Below are 18,009 nucleotides of genomic sequence, written 5' to 3'. Positions count from 1 at the left end.
AAGGGCTAAAGAGTCAATAACCACCCCACTAACTCTTATTTCCTAGCCAAATACCTTCTTTACCCTTGCATGCAAATTCAACCAAGTTCAAGTGGAAGGCTAATCATGTCAATTCCTAATTCCACTCACTTTTGCCAATACAAAAACCATAAGACAAGCAAAGTCATGATCATTTTTACTCATCACCCACACCACACTCACTCTTCTCTCCCTCCTCCTCCCTCACTCTCGGCTCTCTCTCTCTCACTCTCGGCCTTTAGCCGAGAACCACCCCTCCCCATTTTTTTTCATTTCTCCACCAAGCTTCTACTCTTTATACAAGTAAATGTTATCTTCCATACCATGATCATTCATATTTCAAAGAGTTTTGAGTAGAAAGTTTAAGTTTAAGGGTTGCATGTAAAGGTTTTAGTGAAACTCAAAATACAATCTTGATTCTTATGGATTTAAGGTTGTTTTTGAGAGGACTACAATGAATGGATAAGTGCCAAGTCTTGAGAAGGAAACTCTTGATGATTTAATGGCCATTTCCATCCATTTCATTCGGCCATGACCATATGGGAGCCGAATGAATGGTCCTTGAAATCATTCTTGTTGTTTTGTTCAATTTTTGCATGTTTATGTGATAATGACTTGAATTTTGTGGTGAAAATTTGATAAAACTCCTTGCATGCTAAGTGATCATCTAGGTATACCTTATGCTAGGCTTGCATGTCAATTTTAAGATGGAATATATGTAGAAAATATGTTGTTTGGTTTGAAAAACCCGAAGGCATGCATGCATGTGGAATTCTCTTAGTTTGTTGTAAGATTTTGATCATTTGGAAAAGATTTTGTTAGTGAGCCTTAATTTCAGTAGGAATAATGTGATAATATTGATTTATGCTTCTTGTTGCATGGTAATAAATTGTGGTTATCTTTTATAAAAATATATATCTTGTTGTTTCAAAAGCATGAAGATTTGCGATTTGTTAAGAGTAGTCTCTTTCGTTTTGCCATAGTTGCACCTTAGGTAAGGATGATCTCACCAAGGTTATTTTGAGAAAAAGGGAGTTAGTTCAGTAGAATACCAAGTATAGGTCTTGGTTTAAGTATTTAGTTGTTGTTAATTGGGTTTGTCAAGTCAAAACCTTGGAAAATGAGAGTTATAGTTTCTGCAGAAAAATCAGTTTAGTACCCTGAGGTTTAGAGTGAGTTTTGACCATGTCATTGATGTGCACTTTGAGGCCCAAGCCACCAGAAGTTAGTATGTGGAATATATAATAGGTTTTAGGAGTTGATTGGAGGTTTGCATGTCATTTGGTTAGGTGCACAAGTAGAATAACAAAATCTGTCCAGCAGGGGACAGTTTTGTTACAACTTAGAAATAGGGAGATTTGGCCATGTCATGGGTAGGCCCTCATTAGGCCCAATTGGGCCTTAGTTAGAGGGTGTGTCAGAGAAGTTTTTCCAACCATAGTTCATAGGATATGAGCTAGAACCACGTGTCACAAGTTAATTCAAGTCAGGGCATTTTCTGCCCAGAAAAAAAACAGGGGAACCTTGGACTTTTAGCTTAGGCCCAAGAAGGCCCAAGCCAGGCCTTTGAGCCACATCAAGCTTGTGAGATGCCCTTAGGTCAGGAAAGTCTTGTGTAAAAATTTTGAAGAAAAACTTGTAGTTTAAGAGTGTCTAATGCACTCAAGAAACCTTAGTTACCATTCTGAAATTTGCACCAGTGAGCACTTTCACTTATCGCATAGTTTTAGGACACTTAGAAGTGAGTATTAGGTCGACCACCATAGTTGTAAGATAGTATAAGGTCAGTAGAACAAAAGGCACAAGTGAGGGTCAATAGGTTTTGGATAATTTAGGAAAGGCACATTGAGTTAGGAAGCCCAAATTCGAAGACTTCGTTTAGTTAGCGACCAAGTAACTTGAGTGGTGAGTCGAGATCATCCAAGCCTAGTGTGGCATTATGGTGTATATGATGTTATTTGGTATTAATATACGATATGTGATTATGTGGTTACATGTGTACATTTGAAAATATAAAGGTGGATATGAATTAAGTGCGTATAGGCCTAAGTGCCATCCATGTTTAATTTCGGGTTGTAAATAGGTTAAGATGGAAAGAATATATTATAATGAGGATTATTATTATTATGTAGGATCTCGAGACGAGGGAAAACTTGCCATAAAAGTCGAGTGAAGCTCCAGTTGTTGCTCCTACCAGTCAGACCAGACCAGTCTATCTCAAGGCAAGTGATTCAACTTGACCTTCGCATTTACTGTAAACAGTTCATATATATATCGATGCAATTATCCTGAGTCATTTTGATATATTTAAATCAAGAGTATCTTTTGTTTATCTTTGAGTTACATAGAAATGCCATGAACCCTCGAGTACATATTGCAAGTAGTTCAAAAGTCTTTCATGATAGTTTAATGCCATGATAAATTAGAGATGCGTTATAATATCTTATTGATCCTTTTGTTTATCATGCTACTGATCCCTGAGAAATCTTGATGTTGCACCCTGATGCTTTGATTCAACTCTTGAAATAGCCTCGATAGAAACTTTATTTTGATACCTAAAAGCCAATCATTTCTTAAATACATTCATGATTGTTTGATAACCCTATCCTTACCCTAAAGCTTGACACCCTGTTATATACTGAGCTGATGATCGCCTTCTTTATATTTTAACACCTTTATCCTATTGGAACCAGTGATGCCTATCTTTTGATGTTCTAATACCTATATCTTGTCTACAACTGTTGCTTTAAGTCTAGTTTGGCATTACTCTTTCATCTTATCCAATAGCCTGGCTTAATTTCCTTGTCTAAGTTCTTGTTTATGGAAACCTCTCAACTACCCTAATATAGTAAAGTCTAGTAGATCATGGCCCTGAGATTTAGAGTCATATTTCCAGTGTTTCAAGTTGATCTATAATCCCTTGATAAAAATAATTACAGTCGAAAGAAATTTTGTCATAAATCGGCATCAGTTTTTAAAATGATTAAAACGTGGATTTTTCAGTCCCAAAGGGGGACAAATGTTTTCTTGAATGGTGGATCTGGACTGAGACGCGAGTCCTTTCCACACTTATATTAGGCTTAAAAGTTGCCTAGGGATTCCCAATAATGTTTTAGAACCCAGCGAGGTTCGGGATTACTTCGCGGCTGATCACCGGCTGTAATCCGTAGCGTCATAAAATGATTTTGATTAAGAATGGTTTTAAAATTTGTTTTGATGCAAGCAAATTGATGCCAACTCACATAAGATTTATCTCTCGATTATCATTGATTATGTCATTCCATTGTCATTCCTAAAGGTATATCTCGATTTATGCTTTGCGTTGTATTGTTAGCACTTGTTGAGCTTTTGGCTCACTTCTTGCTTTACCCTGATATTACAGCTAGCAGCCATGGTTAGATTCAAGCAGACTGCCCGTAAGACCTGTGATGCGGATGCTTATGTTCGAGCCCAGGTAGAATAAGTAATAATAGCTGTGTGAGGACTCGGTATTTGTAATCAGATGTAATAGTTGATAGTGTTGGGCTGTTCCAAACCCTAAACTGTAAGATCTTGGATTTTGGTTGTGTAGTACTCATTAAAATGATGTAATAACTATAACTATTTTGCTATTTAAGTTGGGGGTGTGACATGTATTTATTTACCTCTGCCTCAAACTAAAGACATTAGGATAAGCAAGATTGACAAAAGCTTTGTTGATGGAATATTGTTGATCTGAGATCTACCTGTTTTTAAGAGGAAAACTTAAATATTATTTAAGTGGTAGAAGAAACTCTATAATTTATGAGAAGACTTAGAATTATAAAGGTTTTTAAGACAAAAATCATGATATCTTACCTCGATAGATATAGACTCTAACAGATGCCAGAAATAACAATTTTTGATTCAGGTTCAGTATCTTCGTACAATGATTCAAAATTTATTGGTAAAGAACTGGTAAAACACACTTGGATGGTTAACCTAAAATAAATATAATAAAATGTGGATCTCATGCATATTTTCAATAATTGTAATGCATAAAAGCAGTAGCTAATAATTAAGCATAATAATTTAATATATGTCAAAAATGTTAATATAGAGTCTTACACGCCATCTGAAATTCTGAAGCATATAACTTCCTTTACACCATATCTTGTCATAATAGTTTGTATTGGTTCCAACTCCTCAACAATTCCAATTACATCTACATCAATAAAGTTATAATCAAAAACAGCAGAGTGTAAATGATTTGGTCATAAATTTAATATGCACTACCAGTTGCATAAACAGGAAGCTCATCGAGAGCAGAACAATGAAGACAATTGTCTAGAACCGCCAGAGGAACCTAATCAAATTTATGGCGCGGTATACTCAAAATTCCCTCAGGTTCCAATAGCACGATTATGATGGGGAGAAACATGATGTAATTTGCGGAACATACATGCCTTAAAAGGCCAGCAGCTGGAAGAAACTGAACATTTCTGATACGTAACAATGTGCCAGGATTAATGATAAAGTAAAACATATTCCAAATAGCTGGTGCAACAGTTGCAAGCATGTGATTATTCTGCAAAAAGAAAATCATCTTAGGATAGAGACGGGACAGTCAATCATAAATGTGGTATAAGTAATAGAGTTATTCAATCAAACCTCACAGTCCAATAGAATAAGATTGTGCCTGACTAAAACACCAACTCTATTAGTTGATACCCACATTCTTGTCACGCGGTCCTTCAATGTCCAAGCAGTATCACTACCATCCAGAGCTGATAAATGATGATGGTCCGCCATATCTGAGTAAAGGAGAAGTTAAGTTGATGTTAACAAATTTTAAGTATGTTAAATGTTTATATCAATAATGAGATAATAAATTGAAACTATAATTTTTTGTTGTTCCATATGAACTCTGAAATAAGTTTGTGAGTTGGATATATAGTAGACAACTCCAAATGTGTGGAACGTTTAAGATAATCGTCTGTATTTTTTTTAAAGATATACGCTATCTTTGTAGTTAAAGTGATATACTGATAATTAGTCCTTGAAATTCTCAATCAATTGATATCTCTTCGAGTTTTATGATGATCTTTAACCGCCTAAAAAAAGATTATCATGGAAAAAAAGATTATGGTAAATTAGAAGAGCAATTATTAGCATTTGGAATGCTAATAAACAGATATGTAAAATATGAGTTAATTAAGTGATAGATAGTGATGCAATGCCATAATATTCTCTGATTATCATAATATCTTCCTTAACCATATAAAACACGGCATATGATTTATATTTATTAATTATTCTGTTGTATTTAAAATGTTAATCCTGATAACTCAGTTTTAAAGTAAGCCAGAAGAGTAATATGCCTAACTAAGTTTCTGGGACATAGCACATTGAATTATATTGCTTAATTTAATCTGCATCAAAACCAATTCGAAAGTCTGACTTGGTCTTCTCATATCAGTATTTGATCACTTTATTTCCAAATGAAATTGTAATATGATAACAAATAATTTATTAAATAAACAAATATATAAAAATGATAAGTTACACAAAAGAATTGGAAATGTGCAGTACAAATAACTAATCTGATTCATGAGAATCATTTATGCTCGGTAGATAGTAAAGTACTTCTTCAAAAACTATATTTGATGAATATTGGTGGTGGTACCATTATCACTGTCGATGAGAATGTGGAGACCTTCTGATCTTGTAACTCTTGAGATGGCAACATAGATTTGGCCATGAGATTACACTACTCTGGGAAGATATAGACCAACCGTACAAGTGATTATCCCTGGCTCTTACTAATTGTCATTGCATAACAAATCTGGAGTGGAAACTGAATTCTTTTAAACTCAAAAGGCCATCAATTCTATCATAGGGATCAAATCTTTTGATCCAACATGGGATTTGCATAATATTTCACACTCAATATTATTCTTCTTGTAGGAGGTGACAGTCATTCGCGTGCCATTACACAATCCCATAATTTGGTTTAAATTTCTCATATGCATGACAACGAAGCCAACCTTGATGTTTAACTCGTGCTTAGGAATGCAAGGCATATTTAATGAATTCGGGTACTCAATTGGAAATGTAGATCTGAAATCATTATCTTCATCACCAGTGTCGTCAATTGAATCCTGACGAAGATATATGTTTAGAGCTCCAGGTATTTTCTCAAGAATGTTGTTATTTAAGTCATCCACCACAACATTAGTTGGTGTTAGGATAGCTCTTGATCTGAGATAAGAATGCGAGGACATGTTTCTTAGAAAATCCGGGTAAGTAATTTTAAAAAGACTTTCTATAGGATTTTACGTGGTATGAACAACATATTGATCTGGAATCTTTATTAGCATTCTACCAGTGTCAGCATCAGGACTAAAGTTCTCAACTTTACCATCACCAATTGACAGCTCCCATTTACCGAACTCCGCTATAACCTTATTTTTCATTTCTGTATTTCCTGCATGAAGCCGCATATTTTGCTTCAGTAAATATACTTGGAAAAATTCTAAAAGCTTTTATTTATTGAGGGTGGAACATACTACTTCAGCTCTCGATGCCTTTGGAATCACGGGTAAAATCTGCCTATAATCTCCGCCAAAAACAATTGTGATACCGCCAAATGGCTTCTTTGCTCTCCTTTTATCAATAGCGGACATTATATCCTCAAAGAACTGTCAATACATTCAAAAGTATGACGATGTTGCATCAGAGCTTCATCCTAAATGATCAAATCAGTTTGTTGGATTAATTCTGCAATATCGATTCCATGTCTAATTCCGGCTGTACTGTCTTGATCAAGTTTCAAAGGAATATGGAATCTTGAATGTGCAGTCCTTCCACCAGGAAACAGTACAGCTGATATACCACATAAGGCAACATGAAGCACAATCTTTCCTTCTGAATGAAGGGTGACATCATAATGTCTGCCACAGAAATGGCTTGCCGCACCCTCCACTTCATATACGAAAAAAACACCATCTACCTTATAATAAACATTTTGTATGATAGAATCGTAAACGTTCTTCTGTTCAGGGTTGAGCATTCCATGATTCTTTTCATGCAAAATTTTTATCTCTGCTTTATCATCAAAGTCTCTTCTTGAAGTAGCTGGTTAACAGCATTGCTAAAATAAACATCATTTGGAAATGACATTGTGGCGTAGTCCCTCAAACTCTTCCCGATGTCATTAAACAATTTTTCAATTTTTGTTTAAAAAAAATATATGAAGTATTATAACAGGTCAAAAGGTTAATAAATATGATATTTACAACCAACAATTTTTATTGAATTACAAAAAAAAAAGATTTAAAAATTTATGATGTATTCACCTGCAAGTGCATAATTTTGTAACTCGTCATCTGATAGATATAGATGAGGATCATTAAGCAAATGTCGCCTAATGATGAGAATATCGTCCGACATACATCACCAATGAGCTTCCCAAAGCCGGAGTGGATCTGAAATAAGACTATATGACAAAATGTTGACAAACATTACACGCAACTGTGGAGACAATGATGTATGGGAATTTTCGGCAATAGCTTCATGCCACTGGTTATCATTTTGTAGAAGACCAAGGGCGGAGCATGCTTCCTTGAATGTTTCGTGGATTTGTTCGTTAAAAGTTTTAAGATCTTGAAATGACTTGGCACCTTTTTTTCTAAGCAAGAGCATGCGGAGATATAATAGTTCACCACTTGATGAATGAACTTCAGAGAGTCTTCCAATAACATCACCTCTTTTCCTTTCTTTCCATATACCAGGTCGAGGATGCCAGGTAAATTTGTTGGGAAATTCTGAATAACTATAATTCCTCGCATTTGAAATACTCTGATTGGCATCGAACCATGCCTCTAACTTGCTTTTTTTGAACTTGCTTTGTCGCAGACATCCTCCAAAACATCTCCAACCCTAAAAGATACATGTTTGTCACCTGGTAAATATATCGGCAACCTCTCAACAGATGGCCAACGCGAATGAATGTCAAAACCAAAAATCCTCCAAGATGTTTCTGACGCACAAACATATCTCCCATCCAAATAATGTTTTACCTCATCAATTGGACGCTTTTCTGCATTTTTTGGCATTGGTGCAGAACTCCCTTTATTTTTTTCCTCAAACACATAGTTGCCGTGTCATGACCCTTTAGACAGTATTTGAAGAGGTACTTTAATGATCTTGAATTATTTCAAATCTCAAGATTCATGTGACACTGAAATCGCACCAAAAGATCACGATTGAATGGGACAACAAAGCAATTATCAAGATTGACTCCTTTCTTCTTAATCGTAATTCCAGTCCTCATTCTTTTGTATACGGGGAATCCACATTCATCAAAAAATGTGTGTGAATTATACCTGAAATTTTAAATAAAAAATTTGGTAAATATATCTTCAAACAAAATTGGAGGTAGTCAAAAAATCAAGGATGTATAACAATGTATCTCGGAAATTACCACTTTGGAAAATGCTTAATACAGTTGCCTTTGACCATGCATGGAGATTTAGGATTATTAGAACCACATGGTCCGTGGATCATATAATTGCTGACGATATTATATCTAAGCGGATCAATGTCTGGATCAGGTATTTCAGCTGATACCATGGAATCAATTTGGTCGGTCGTTTTAGGCCTATCGTCAGGATGTAACCAAATTAATATATGAGTGTGAGCTAATCCACGCTTCTGGAACTCAATAATATGCATAATTGTGTAATATTTTAAGAAAAATAGTTAGGAGATTTAAAATATATATACAACCTGCAATTTAATAACATAACTACTAAGAAATTTAAGTGATACAAAACTTAATATTGCATACGTACTGCCTCCTATACATCTGCCAAAACAATTTTTCTTTTTAGTCATATCCATAAGTTGATCATTCTTCATTTTAAAGACTCTAGCTACAACATCAGGAGCATCAGCAACATCCACACCAGGCATATATTTTAACATGCGCTGAATCTCGGGCCACTTTGCATTAGTGGTCATAGTAAGGAACAACGAAGGATGTCCTAATGTTCGACAAATTGCTAATGAGTCTTTAGAATACTGAGTCATATACCGCTTAAGTGAATGAAACTGGAAGAATTATTGCTTTACCAACATTGGATGGATTTACATCTCCCTGTTGCATTGTATCTCTGATATTATGGTAAAGATCAAAGCGTATAGTAGTTTGATGGTCTCTAATCCAGTCCAATCTGTATTGCTCAATTGTAGTGAAAGCATCAACAACATATTGCTGCCATAAACATCCTCCGAGATGCGGTGTCAACCCTATTAATGGAAATGGTAATAATGAATCATATACGGAGATAATTGTTATGTGCATAAAACTGTTACAATAATTGTGTTTTACTTCTAAAAAAATATATACCTTTTGATGGACGTATCATGAGTTTATAATTATAAAACTCTTTCATCGAAATATGTTCTCGAGGTCCTCTTTCATCAGGATCTTCAGTTTCAGTAGCATCTACTTTTTTAGATTGGTTGACCGGTTTATTTAAAGGGATCTCGTGGTAAAATCCAATATCTCCATGTGGGAAAAGTATGGATATTGAAGCTGCATGAAACGTGGATCTGTCTCATAAATCCTCTGAAATCCATCAACTCTAGAATCTATAATAGTGTCTCTAAAGCCTTTTGCATAAGGAGTAGTAACAATCAATCCTGCAACCTCATTTGATGGAGCAATGTGATTTGGTCGGCCACTTGCTGAACTCGCTGAAATAAGCACCAATTTAAACTCATCTACTACATTTTGCCTAACTCTTTCGCGAGCCCTATGAAAACCCTTAACCAACCTGTTATGTTGATCCAACATATGCAACAAAGACTGTACAATTTCTTCATTAACTGCATCCCTGCCATCATTAACTGCATTCATCTTATTATTAATTTCATCCTCTGTGTCATAGATATAAAGCTGATAAAATTTTGGAGTGTTACCATTAGTTGGTACCAAACTTCCTATATTGTGGTAGTTAACACCTTCGATCTTGAAGCAATATGGTGCGCCACCTCTATTTATTGAGGGGTCAATCTTTCCTCCGGTAGAACTCATAGAAAACATGCAATTGTAAATCCATATATTTTGTTTGAAATGCTTAAAATGAACACCACCGGTAAGGAGAGTAGCTAGAGGTTCGGGAGGTTGTTTCTCCTTATCCAAAATGACCTGACCATTTTTTGAGCAAAGAGAAAATGTTAGTGACTTATTAGGAGCACTCTTGTTGTTCCTTTCTTGGTTCCAGATGACAGCTTCACACTTTGAACAATATTTATTAGGAGCACCAAGATCCAAGTATACATTCCACATAGATTCATTACTGTTTAAATTGATCAATATCCTCATCATCACCTGCCATGCCTGTCGCACCAAAATGAGAAAAACAACAAACTATAATTTATAATGTCCGATTTATTGAAAGTCTGTGATGTTTAGTAGATAAAATATTTATCAAAATCCTAAAGATTACCTGCCACGTCTGTTGCAATAATATGAAAATCAAGAATAAATTATAATTTATAACGTCCACTTTAATGGAAGTATACGATGTTTAGTAAATAAGATAATTACTACCTCCTCATGTTGTATCATTGTCAATGCTAGCATTGTCATCAACATCGTTGAACTCGTTCAATAAATTTTTAGGCCTTGAACTTTCACATTTTTCAAAAGTACTTTTTACATTTGATGTATTGAACAACGAAGGACCTGGAGAAATTTTTTCACACATTTTTTTTGAATGATATTGTTCTCCTTCATCGGCATCAATAAGATTCTTTTTCAAACACCTTTGTTTTTTAACGAGTGAGACACAGGAGACAGGCATTGAGAATGTGAGAGTACTGTTTCCCGTGCTGTTAACATTCTTAATCACTGAATTTTCCCGATTTTGATCTGCATTATATAGATCAGGTGCAACATAATATTAAGCATGACGCAACGTTTAAATAAGAAGCTTATGTATTGGAAAAAAGGAATAACCAAATTGATAACATGTGAGAGGAATGCTTGGTAATCTGCGTTCAAATGGAGTTTTACTTTGCAAATTTGTCTGAGAACTGTAATATATTCATGTAAATTAAGTTTAAATACATTAATATTTACATATACTGACATGGATTAGCTAACCAATTTATGTATGGAGTATTGGATTATTTAACAAAAAAATTACCTGATGACTGTGATGTAGTAGCAGATGACAATTAAATATTTCGAGTTGACAAAATTTTATCGGTGATTTTTTTAACATTTGGTAAGGTGCTACAAAATATCTCTACCTCTTCTCTGTTAATATTCTTTGAACGTACCTTGACTTTTCGCACTACTAAAAATTTTTGAAACATACAAATCACGCAAAGTGATAAACATTTTCAAATAGACGTTATTAAAAGGTTGTTCAAATTGCATAACTAAACCTATTTTTGAGGTTGATGAAAAATTAGGAGATACATTTTGATCAATTATGGATAGAGGACTTCTTAGAGATGGTTGTGATTTATTTACCCCAACAGGCTGCTTCAAGGTGCTATTGTTCAATGTTGTTGTATGAACAATTTTGATTAGCAACTTGAAAAGACAATTAAGAACCATGCATAAGAGCAATCAGAATAATAAAGAATGATACCATTAATTTCAACCGGTAACATTCTGTTGCTTTCCGGATTTTTTGTAAGCGGGCGCTGCAATACACTTTGCGGCAATTGTCTCAAACATTGAATTTGAAATGAATTATTAGCTGAAAAAAGTTAAGAATAAAATTTTACCGCTCAAGTCAGAAACTTAGTGTTCACAAAAGAAGTCTGATATAAATTTATCAATTGTTGATCCTAACGCAATATTAGGTGACACACTTGGATCAATTCTTGATAGCGGAGTTCTTACATGATGGCTTTTTTTATTAACATAAGCTCATCAGATATATGCATAATAATGTATCTTATCCTAATATTTCTAAGAAGATGACCATTAGGTTGGACTGCTGTATTGTTCATTGCTGCAAAATTCATCTATTCATTAGCAACTTCAAAAGACGATTGAGAAATATGTATAACAACAATCAGACTGATAAAGAACGATACCATTAATTTGCTCTGCTGTCATTCTCTTATATTCCCGATTTATTGCAATCGGGCGCTGCAGCACACTTTGCGGCAATTGTCTTAAATATTGAATTTGTCTTGCCTAATTACCTGAAAGAAGATAAGAATATATTTACTATTCATATCATAAACTTGGTATTCACAGAAGATGTCGATATAAACTACCTGTTGCTGATCCTAACATAGGTGACACACTTTGATCAATTCTTGATAGCGGAGTTCTTACAGAATGTCTTGTTTTATTTAAGTTAGAAAATCAGATAACCTGAATAAAAATGTACATTACAATAAATTGGTTAAGAATATTACCATTAGATTGTTTTGGTGTATTGCAGTTGCTCTTCGTATTAAGCACGAAAGTGTGCTGAACCAAATTCTCCGGGATCTTTCTTACACTCTCATAATTGTTACGTAAATTTGGGTAGTATTTTCTTTATCATTAGTCATATTCTCAGTCGGAGAAGAGACATGGTTCACTATATAAAATGGTCTGTCAAACATATATACATACGAACTAATCAGAAAATCATAAAAAATACTTACATGTATCAGATCTGTTCATTGTATTTGAGAGAATCTTGTCCATATTTTTTCCACGCGTACGACATTTGAAAACTGAGTTAATAGATGAACATCATTATCCACTTGAATGAATGAAACAAAAAAAGATTGACAGTGTACAATACCTTGGTTCTCTGGTTTTTAAATTTTTTTTAACAAATTATCAACATCACGTCCACTGACACATCATTTTGAACTTATAAGAAAAACATGAACCCATCAGAAATATGCATAACAATGTTGTAAGTAAACTATCACTAGAGATTAAAACCCGATGTACTTGTTCCTTGAGAATCCATCATCATATATTTTGTCAATCTTGAAGAAATTTATAATAGATTATCAACATATTCTGTACATTTGTATGACGAACATGATACAAACTAATGATCCATGATGAATGTTACGAAAATTAGGTTATGCTTGCAAATACTGAAAGGAAACTAATGATTATCATCGAATTTGAGATGTAACAGATGTGAGAAAATCATGCAAATCTTTTTAAAAATTGTAATTTTTCTTAGATAAGATGTTTAAAATTCAAAATATAACTAATTTAGTGTTAGGATGAGTCATAAATGGGTAATAAATGGATAATCCATGGATCTATAATTTTATATGCAAAATGGGTCATGGGTAAAGTTTTTACCCATTGGGTAAATTAAGGAGTAGTCATTAAGAATATATAAATATAGATATTATTTTAAAAATCATTTCCTGTTTTTGTTTTTGAATGATGAGTTGTTACCGTGCCTATAAATATTTATTTATTATTTAAATATTATTATAATAGACACACTTGTCACTTTTATTAATTAAAAACTTGAAATCTGAATCAAAAAACTCGAAATCTGAATCAGTTTTATCAAACTTTTTATACCAGTCTATAGGAATTTGTTTAAAGTATAGATGGACTTGACTAGTCTTCAAACTTTCCTCTCATTACCAGAAGCAACAAATCACTTAGGTTGATTCATATAAATCTCTTCTTAAAAAGTACTAGCTTAAATCATGTGCGATGCACGGGTTCCCGTTAATATTTATTTTTTTTTATTTATCCCATCATATTATAATTTTAAAATTATTATATAAATATATAATAATAATAATAATAAATGTATAAAAAAAGGATAATTTGTGATCGTAGTTTAGTAGGATAAGTATGTTATATCTAGTAGTTTAACAATTTAGTAGTTTAGCGGATATATAACACTATTTTTTAATTTTTTTTAATAATAGGATAAGCCGTGATTGTAGTTTAGTAGGATAAATAGACTATGTGTGTAGTAGTTTAATAATTTAATAGTTTAACGGATATATAAAACTATTTATTTATTTTTTTAATAGCCAAAATTAGGGAATAACCGTTGAACCAAATTGTACCCCATTCCGATTATTATAGTATAGTATAGATTATCATGAAGAAAAGATGTCTTTACATCCATTTGATGGATGAAAAGACCATGTAAGGAAGCCAATGTAACAAGCATTCTGATTGTTGTTATTCAAACAACAGGAGAGGATGTATCAAAATTGTTAATGTCTTCCATTTGCCTAAATCCCTTAGCTACTAGCCTAACCTTATACGTATCTGTTGAGCCATTAGGGTTTAACTTCCCGTTGAAGATCCATTTGCATACTATAGTAGAACACTCATGAGGGAGATCAACTAACTCCTTTGTTCCATTAGAAACAATTGAGTCAATTTCACTCTTCACAATCTCATTCTTCTTTTGAATTTGCATTTTCTTTGGCAATGGCTTTATCATCATGTCTTCTTCTTTCTTAGCTTCAACAAACTGAGGATGCCCACTCATCACACAGGTCATTTGTCCATGCGTGTAGATTCTTGCAATTTTGCTTCTCAATGCTGCATCTTTAGTTGTCTTGTAACTTTCAATTATCTTGCCAATAAGTTTCTGCTCATCAGGCATGGGTGGTGAATAGTCAAGAAACATTGGGTATTTGTTTGAGAATTTGAAATTTGATAGTTTGGGCTTGAGCACCATAATTGGCTTGAATTCATTAATTATTGAGATTTCTCTCTTTACCTATGTCCCCTGCTTGATTTCTCCTAGAGTTAGTGGCCTCAACTGTGTGAAGTGCTTCATAGATTTTGATTGATTTGCAGTTGAGCCAAAAACTTGAGTTATTCTTTCATCAATTTTCTTCCTCTATTCCTTATTCTTTAATCCAGCTACAGCCAGATTGATGAGATCTATGTTGTCTAGTTCCCCTTTTGCTAGTGGCTTTGTTGGAGTGTCCAACATCTTCTTATATCGAAACGTTGCACTAGCTGCTACACTATAAAGGTTATAGTTGCGGCTTCTCCACAAGTACCTGCTTTTGGAGTAACGGGTAAGCGCTTGATCCTAACAAGTAGTATCAGAGCAGGTCACGGGTTCGATTCCCCACTATCACACATATTTATGAGATTTATTCCAAAGGCATGCTTCACAGCCATGGTCTCAGACGGGACAACCATTTCTCAGATGGAGACTTGGTAGTGCTGGCAGATGCTGGGGGGGATTATTGGGGTGTCCAGCATCTCCTTATATTAAAACGTGGCGCTGGCTGCTGCACTGTAAAGGTTATAGTTGCGCCTTCTCCAAAAGTAGCTACTTTTGGAGTAACTGGTAAGCGCTTGATCCTAACTGGCTTTGGTACAATAATAGATGGAACTATTACTTTTGAAACTTGAACATGCACATCCTTCTCCCCCTTTTTGTTATCATCATGTTGAAGAACAGGAGTTGAAGTTTGTGCAACCACTAGTTGTTGGAGCAGTTGAGTCTGAGTGTCTTGATTTTGAAGTATCTTGGCCATTGAGTTTTAAACATTTGACATCCTTGTATTCAAAGCCTCCACTTTTCTTTCTATGTCTGTTGCCTTCCTTACCTTTAGCTGAATTTCTCTCATTGTAGTTTCAGGAAGTTTGTCATCAAGCCTTGAGACACATCCTTCTTCACATCATCAATTGTCAGTTTGAGACCATCCAATTCTAGATCATATTTTAGATTTTGAATTCTGTGAAGTTGGAGGGACTCTAGATGGGCTTGAAGAAGTGTCCTTGTACCAGTATTGGTGGAGAATGCTAGAGCTTCTTCAGTTTGATGGATTAACTTGAAAAGTGCTGAGTTGAAGTGATGAGAGATGTATTTTTTACTAAACATCCAGTCAGTTGTATCATATGTAGAACTAGGGCCTTCTTCTCCCCATATGTTCATGCCAGCTTCCTCATCAAAATCCTCACAAAACTCATCATTATCATCAGCTCCAAAATCTGAGTCAACATCAACTGTAGGAGGCAAGGTTGAAATTACATCTTTGGCTCTTTGCATAGATGCAGTTGTGTGAACTGGATTCAAAGTCCTCTCAGACTCGCCATTTCCATGAACATCCAAAGTTTGATAGGTTGTAACAGGATGAGTAAATGTCTCAGCATCCAAAGAAATAGAATCTATAACAGCTCTGCATTCTTGTTGATATAGTCTTGTCTTTTTAGTATCAATGACATTCATTGACTCACTAGAAATGGATGTCACCCTAATTTGCTAAACATCCAGTCACATGTATCATTTGCAGAACTAGGGCATTCTTCCCCCCTATGTTCATGCCAGCTTCCTCATCAAAATCCTCACTAAACTCATCATTATCATCAGATTTGAGTCAATATCTGTAATGACCGAGAAATTACGCTTGTATTATATTATAATAAAGATAAATTATGTGTATTATTATGTGGTTAACTGTGTCGAGTCGTTAAACCCTATTTGCTATGTGTTACGTGTTGTCTGTTTTGATCCGAACTTGTTTTGGATATTTATTGAGTATTTTATCGTAAGTTATATATTTTATATCAAAACCCGTACAGCTCAAACAATGTCTTAAAAGCCCGTATTTCAAACAAAAATCATTGGCCCTATTTTTCCAAAAACGACCTATACCATATCGTTATTCTGAACCCCTAGACGTTTTACATATTTACCTTTTTCACGAAAAACGACTTTTGCGGACCCCTTCGGGTACCAAAAACCCCACAAAAATCACATTTTTATTTTTATATGATCATGAAATTATCATACATCATTTTTCTTTGCATTTTTGTAATATTCATAATTTTTGGGAATTTTTAGCATTTATTTTGTATTTATAGGATATTTAAAAATTCATAATTAATACCCAAAAATTAAAAAAAATGGGGCCAAATATTTTTATTAGATGTGTAATTAGACCCATAATTTTATTTAGGGGTATTATTTTCATAAATATAAATACCTGAATTATCATTAATTAAGTAGTTAATTATAATTAAAAAAATCAGAAAAATCAAGAAAATTCCCAATTCTCTGAAATTAAGGTTTTGAGTTCTTGAGGATCAAAGCACAAATTGAAGGTGTTTATGTTCATCAAATCAAACATTTAAGTATCCGTTGTGAAGCTCTTTCGATTCTCTATCTGATTATGCAATCGTTTTTATTGTTTGATTGATCAAATTGATATTCGTGTTTTCGTGTTTAATTTACAAATTCGGGTTTTGATTTTGATTAGTTGTTAGAAGATTCTGTTGGTATAGGCTTGTAGATCGTTGAATCCTCGATCGATTGGTACTGGTTTTGTGTGTTTTGGTTTCCGTTTTAGCGTCGCCAGAACGCCGCCACCGACGCCCCGTTCTTGAGTTTTCCGGTATCGTTAACAGTAGAGGAGGGAGGGAGGAAGAAGGATGGTACGTTGCTATGGTGTTGTTCTTGACTGAAAACGTGAAGAAACGAGGGGTCGTCGTGGTTCGTTTGTTCGATTCGAAGTCACCGGAGATTTCCCCCGCCAGCGTCGGGTTTCGGTCCAGGCGGCTGTGTTCTTGGACGACCCGGAGTCGACCCGATTCCAACCCGGTTTCGATCCAAAAACAATAAACCTGATTCCCTGTTTCATGTTTCTGGATTATTAATTATTTATTTATATTTTATAAAATCAAAATTAGTTTTATAAATTCTAAAAATCAATTAAAAATCAGTTTTAAATTCTGAATATTATTATAATTAACTTTTAAATTATTTTATTAATTTAGAAATTCATATTTAATTATTTATTTAATTATTTATTTAATTATTTATCTAATTATTTATTTATTTATCTATTATTTAATAATTAGGTAATTAATTAATAATAAAAATTAAAAATAATCGAATAATATGAATAATAATTCGTTAATTAGTTGATTATTGCGAATAACTCATATTTATACGAGTAGGGTTTCAATAAGTTAGTATTCGAGCGATAATTTATTCATTCGAAGAATGTCGTAATAATTATTCGTATCGAATA

The 18,009-nt window shown here is 33.9% G+C and overlaps 3 protein-coding genes across 3 annotated transcripts; all 3 read right to left on the bottom strand.

The window, feature by feature from the left end:
- Positions 1-5,048: 5,048 nt before the first annotated feature.
- LOC141674092 (uncharacterized) lies at positions 5,049-6,662 on the bottom strand. The gene is made up of 4 exons (XM_074480816.1): positions 6,546-6,662; positions 6,316-6,485; positions 6,024-6,237; positions 5,049-5,090 (listed from the first exon to the last, which is right to left on the bottom strand). Exons 1-4 carry the CDS (start codon positions 6,660-6,662, stop codon positions 5,049-5,051), a joined length of 543 nt encoding a protein of 180 aa, XP_074336917.1.
- A 62-nt stretch (positions 6,663-6,724) lies between these two features.
- On the bottom strand, positions 6,725-7,428 carry LOC141674091 (uncharacterized). The gene is made up of 2 exons (XM_074480815.1): positions 7,335-7,428; positions 6,725-7,113 (listed from the first exon to the last, which is right to left on the bottom strand). Exons 1-2 carry the CDS (start codon positions 7,426-7,428, stop codon positions 6,725-6,727), a joined length of 483 nt encoding a protein of 160 aa, XP_074336916.1.
- Positions 7,429-7,431: 3 nt separating this feature from the next.
- LOC141674090 (uncharacterized) lies at positions 7,432-14,642 on the bottom strand. Its single transcript, XM_074480814.1, has 11 exons — positions 14,396-14,642; positions 10,707-10,918; positions 10,494-10,502; positions 9,589-10,384; positions 9,389-9,487; positions 9,112-9,288; positions 8,767-9,023; positions 8,462-8,691; positions 8,231-8,363; positions 8,058-8,120; positions 7,432-7,917 (listed from the first exon to the last, which is right to left on the bottom strand). Exons 1-11 carry the CDS (start codon positions 14,640-14,642, stop codon positions 7,432-7,434), a joined length of 2,709 nt encoding a protein of 902 aa, XP_074336915.1.
- Between the last annotated feature and the right edge of the window lie 3,367 nt (positions 14,643-18,009).

The sequence above is a fragment of the Apium graveolens genome, chromosome 7, assembly GCF_009905375.1.
Source record: "Apium graveolens cultivar Ventura chromosome 7, ASM990537v1, whole genome shotgun sequence".
Taxonomy (NCBI): Eukaryota; Viridiplantae; Streptophyta; class Magnoliopsida; order Apiales; family Apiaceae; genus Apium; species Apium graveolens.
This window is presented reverse-complemented; position numbering and strand designations above follow the sequence as displayed.

Bases quoted from the DNA above. Each gene is read 5' to 3' on its own strand.
- LOC141674092 (XM_074480816.1), bottom strand. From the start codon at position 6,662: ATGTCCGCTATTGATAAAAGGAGAGCAAAGAAGCCATTTGGCGGTATC. The intron at 6,238-6,315 runs GTAAAATCCTAT...TTCTTATCTCAG, and splicing joins CAATATGTTGTTCATACCAC to ATCAAGAGCTATCCTAACAC. The intron at 5,091-6,023 runs GTTGGCTTCGTT...ATCTTTTTTTAG, and splicing joins AGCACGAGTTAAACATCAAG to GCGGTTAAAGATCATCATAA.
- LOC141674091 (XM_074480815.1), bottom strand. From the start codon at position 7,428: ATGTCGGACGATATTCTCATCATTAGGCGACATTTGCTTAATGATCCT. The intron at 7,114-7,334 runs GTGAATACATCA...GCTGTTAACCAG, and splicing joins ACAAAATTATGCACTTGCAG to CTACTTCAAGAAGAGACTTT.
- LOC141674090 (XM_074480814.1), bottom strand. From the start codon at position 14,642: ATGTTTCTTGACTATTCACCACCCATGCCTGATGAGCAGAAACTTATT. The intron at 10,919-14,395 runs GTGAAATTGACT...TATATAATGCAG, and splicing joins GAAGAATGAGATTGTGAAGA to ATCAAAATCGGGAAAATTCA. The intron at 9,289-9,388 runs GTATATATTTTT...TTCCATTAATAG, and splicing joins CATGATACGTCCATCAAAAG to GGTTGACACCGCATCTCGGA.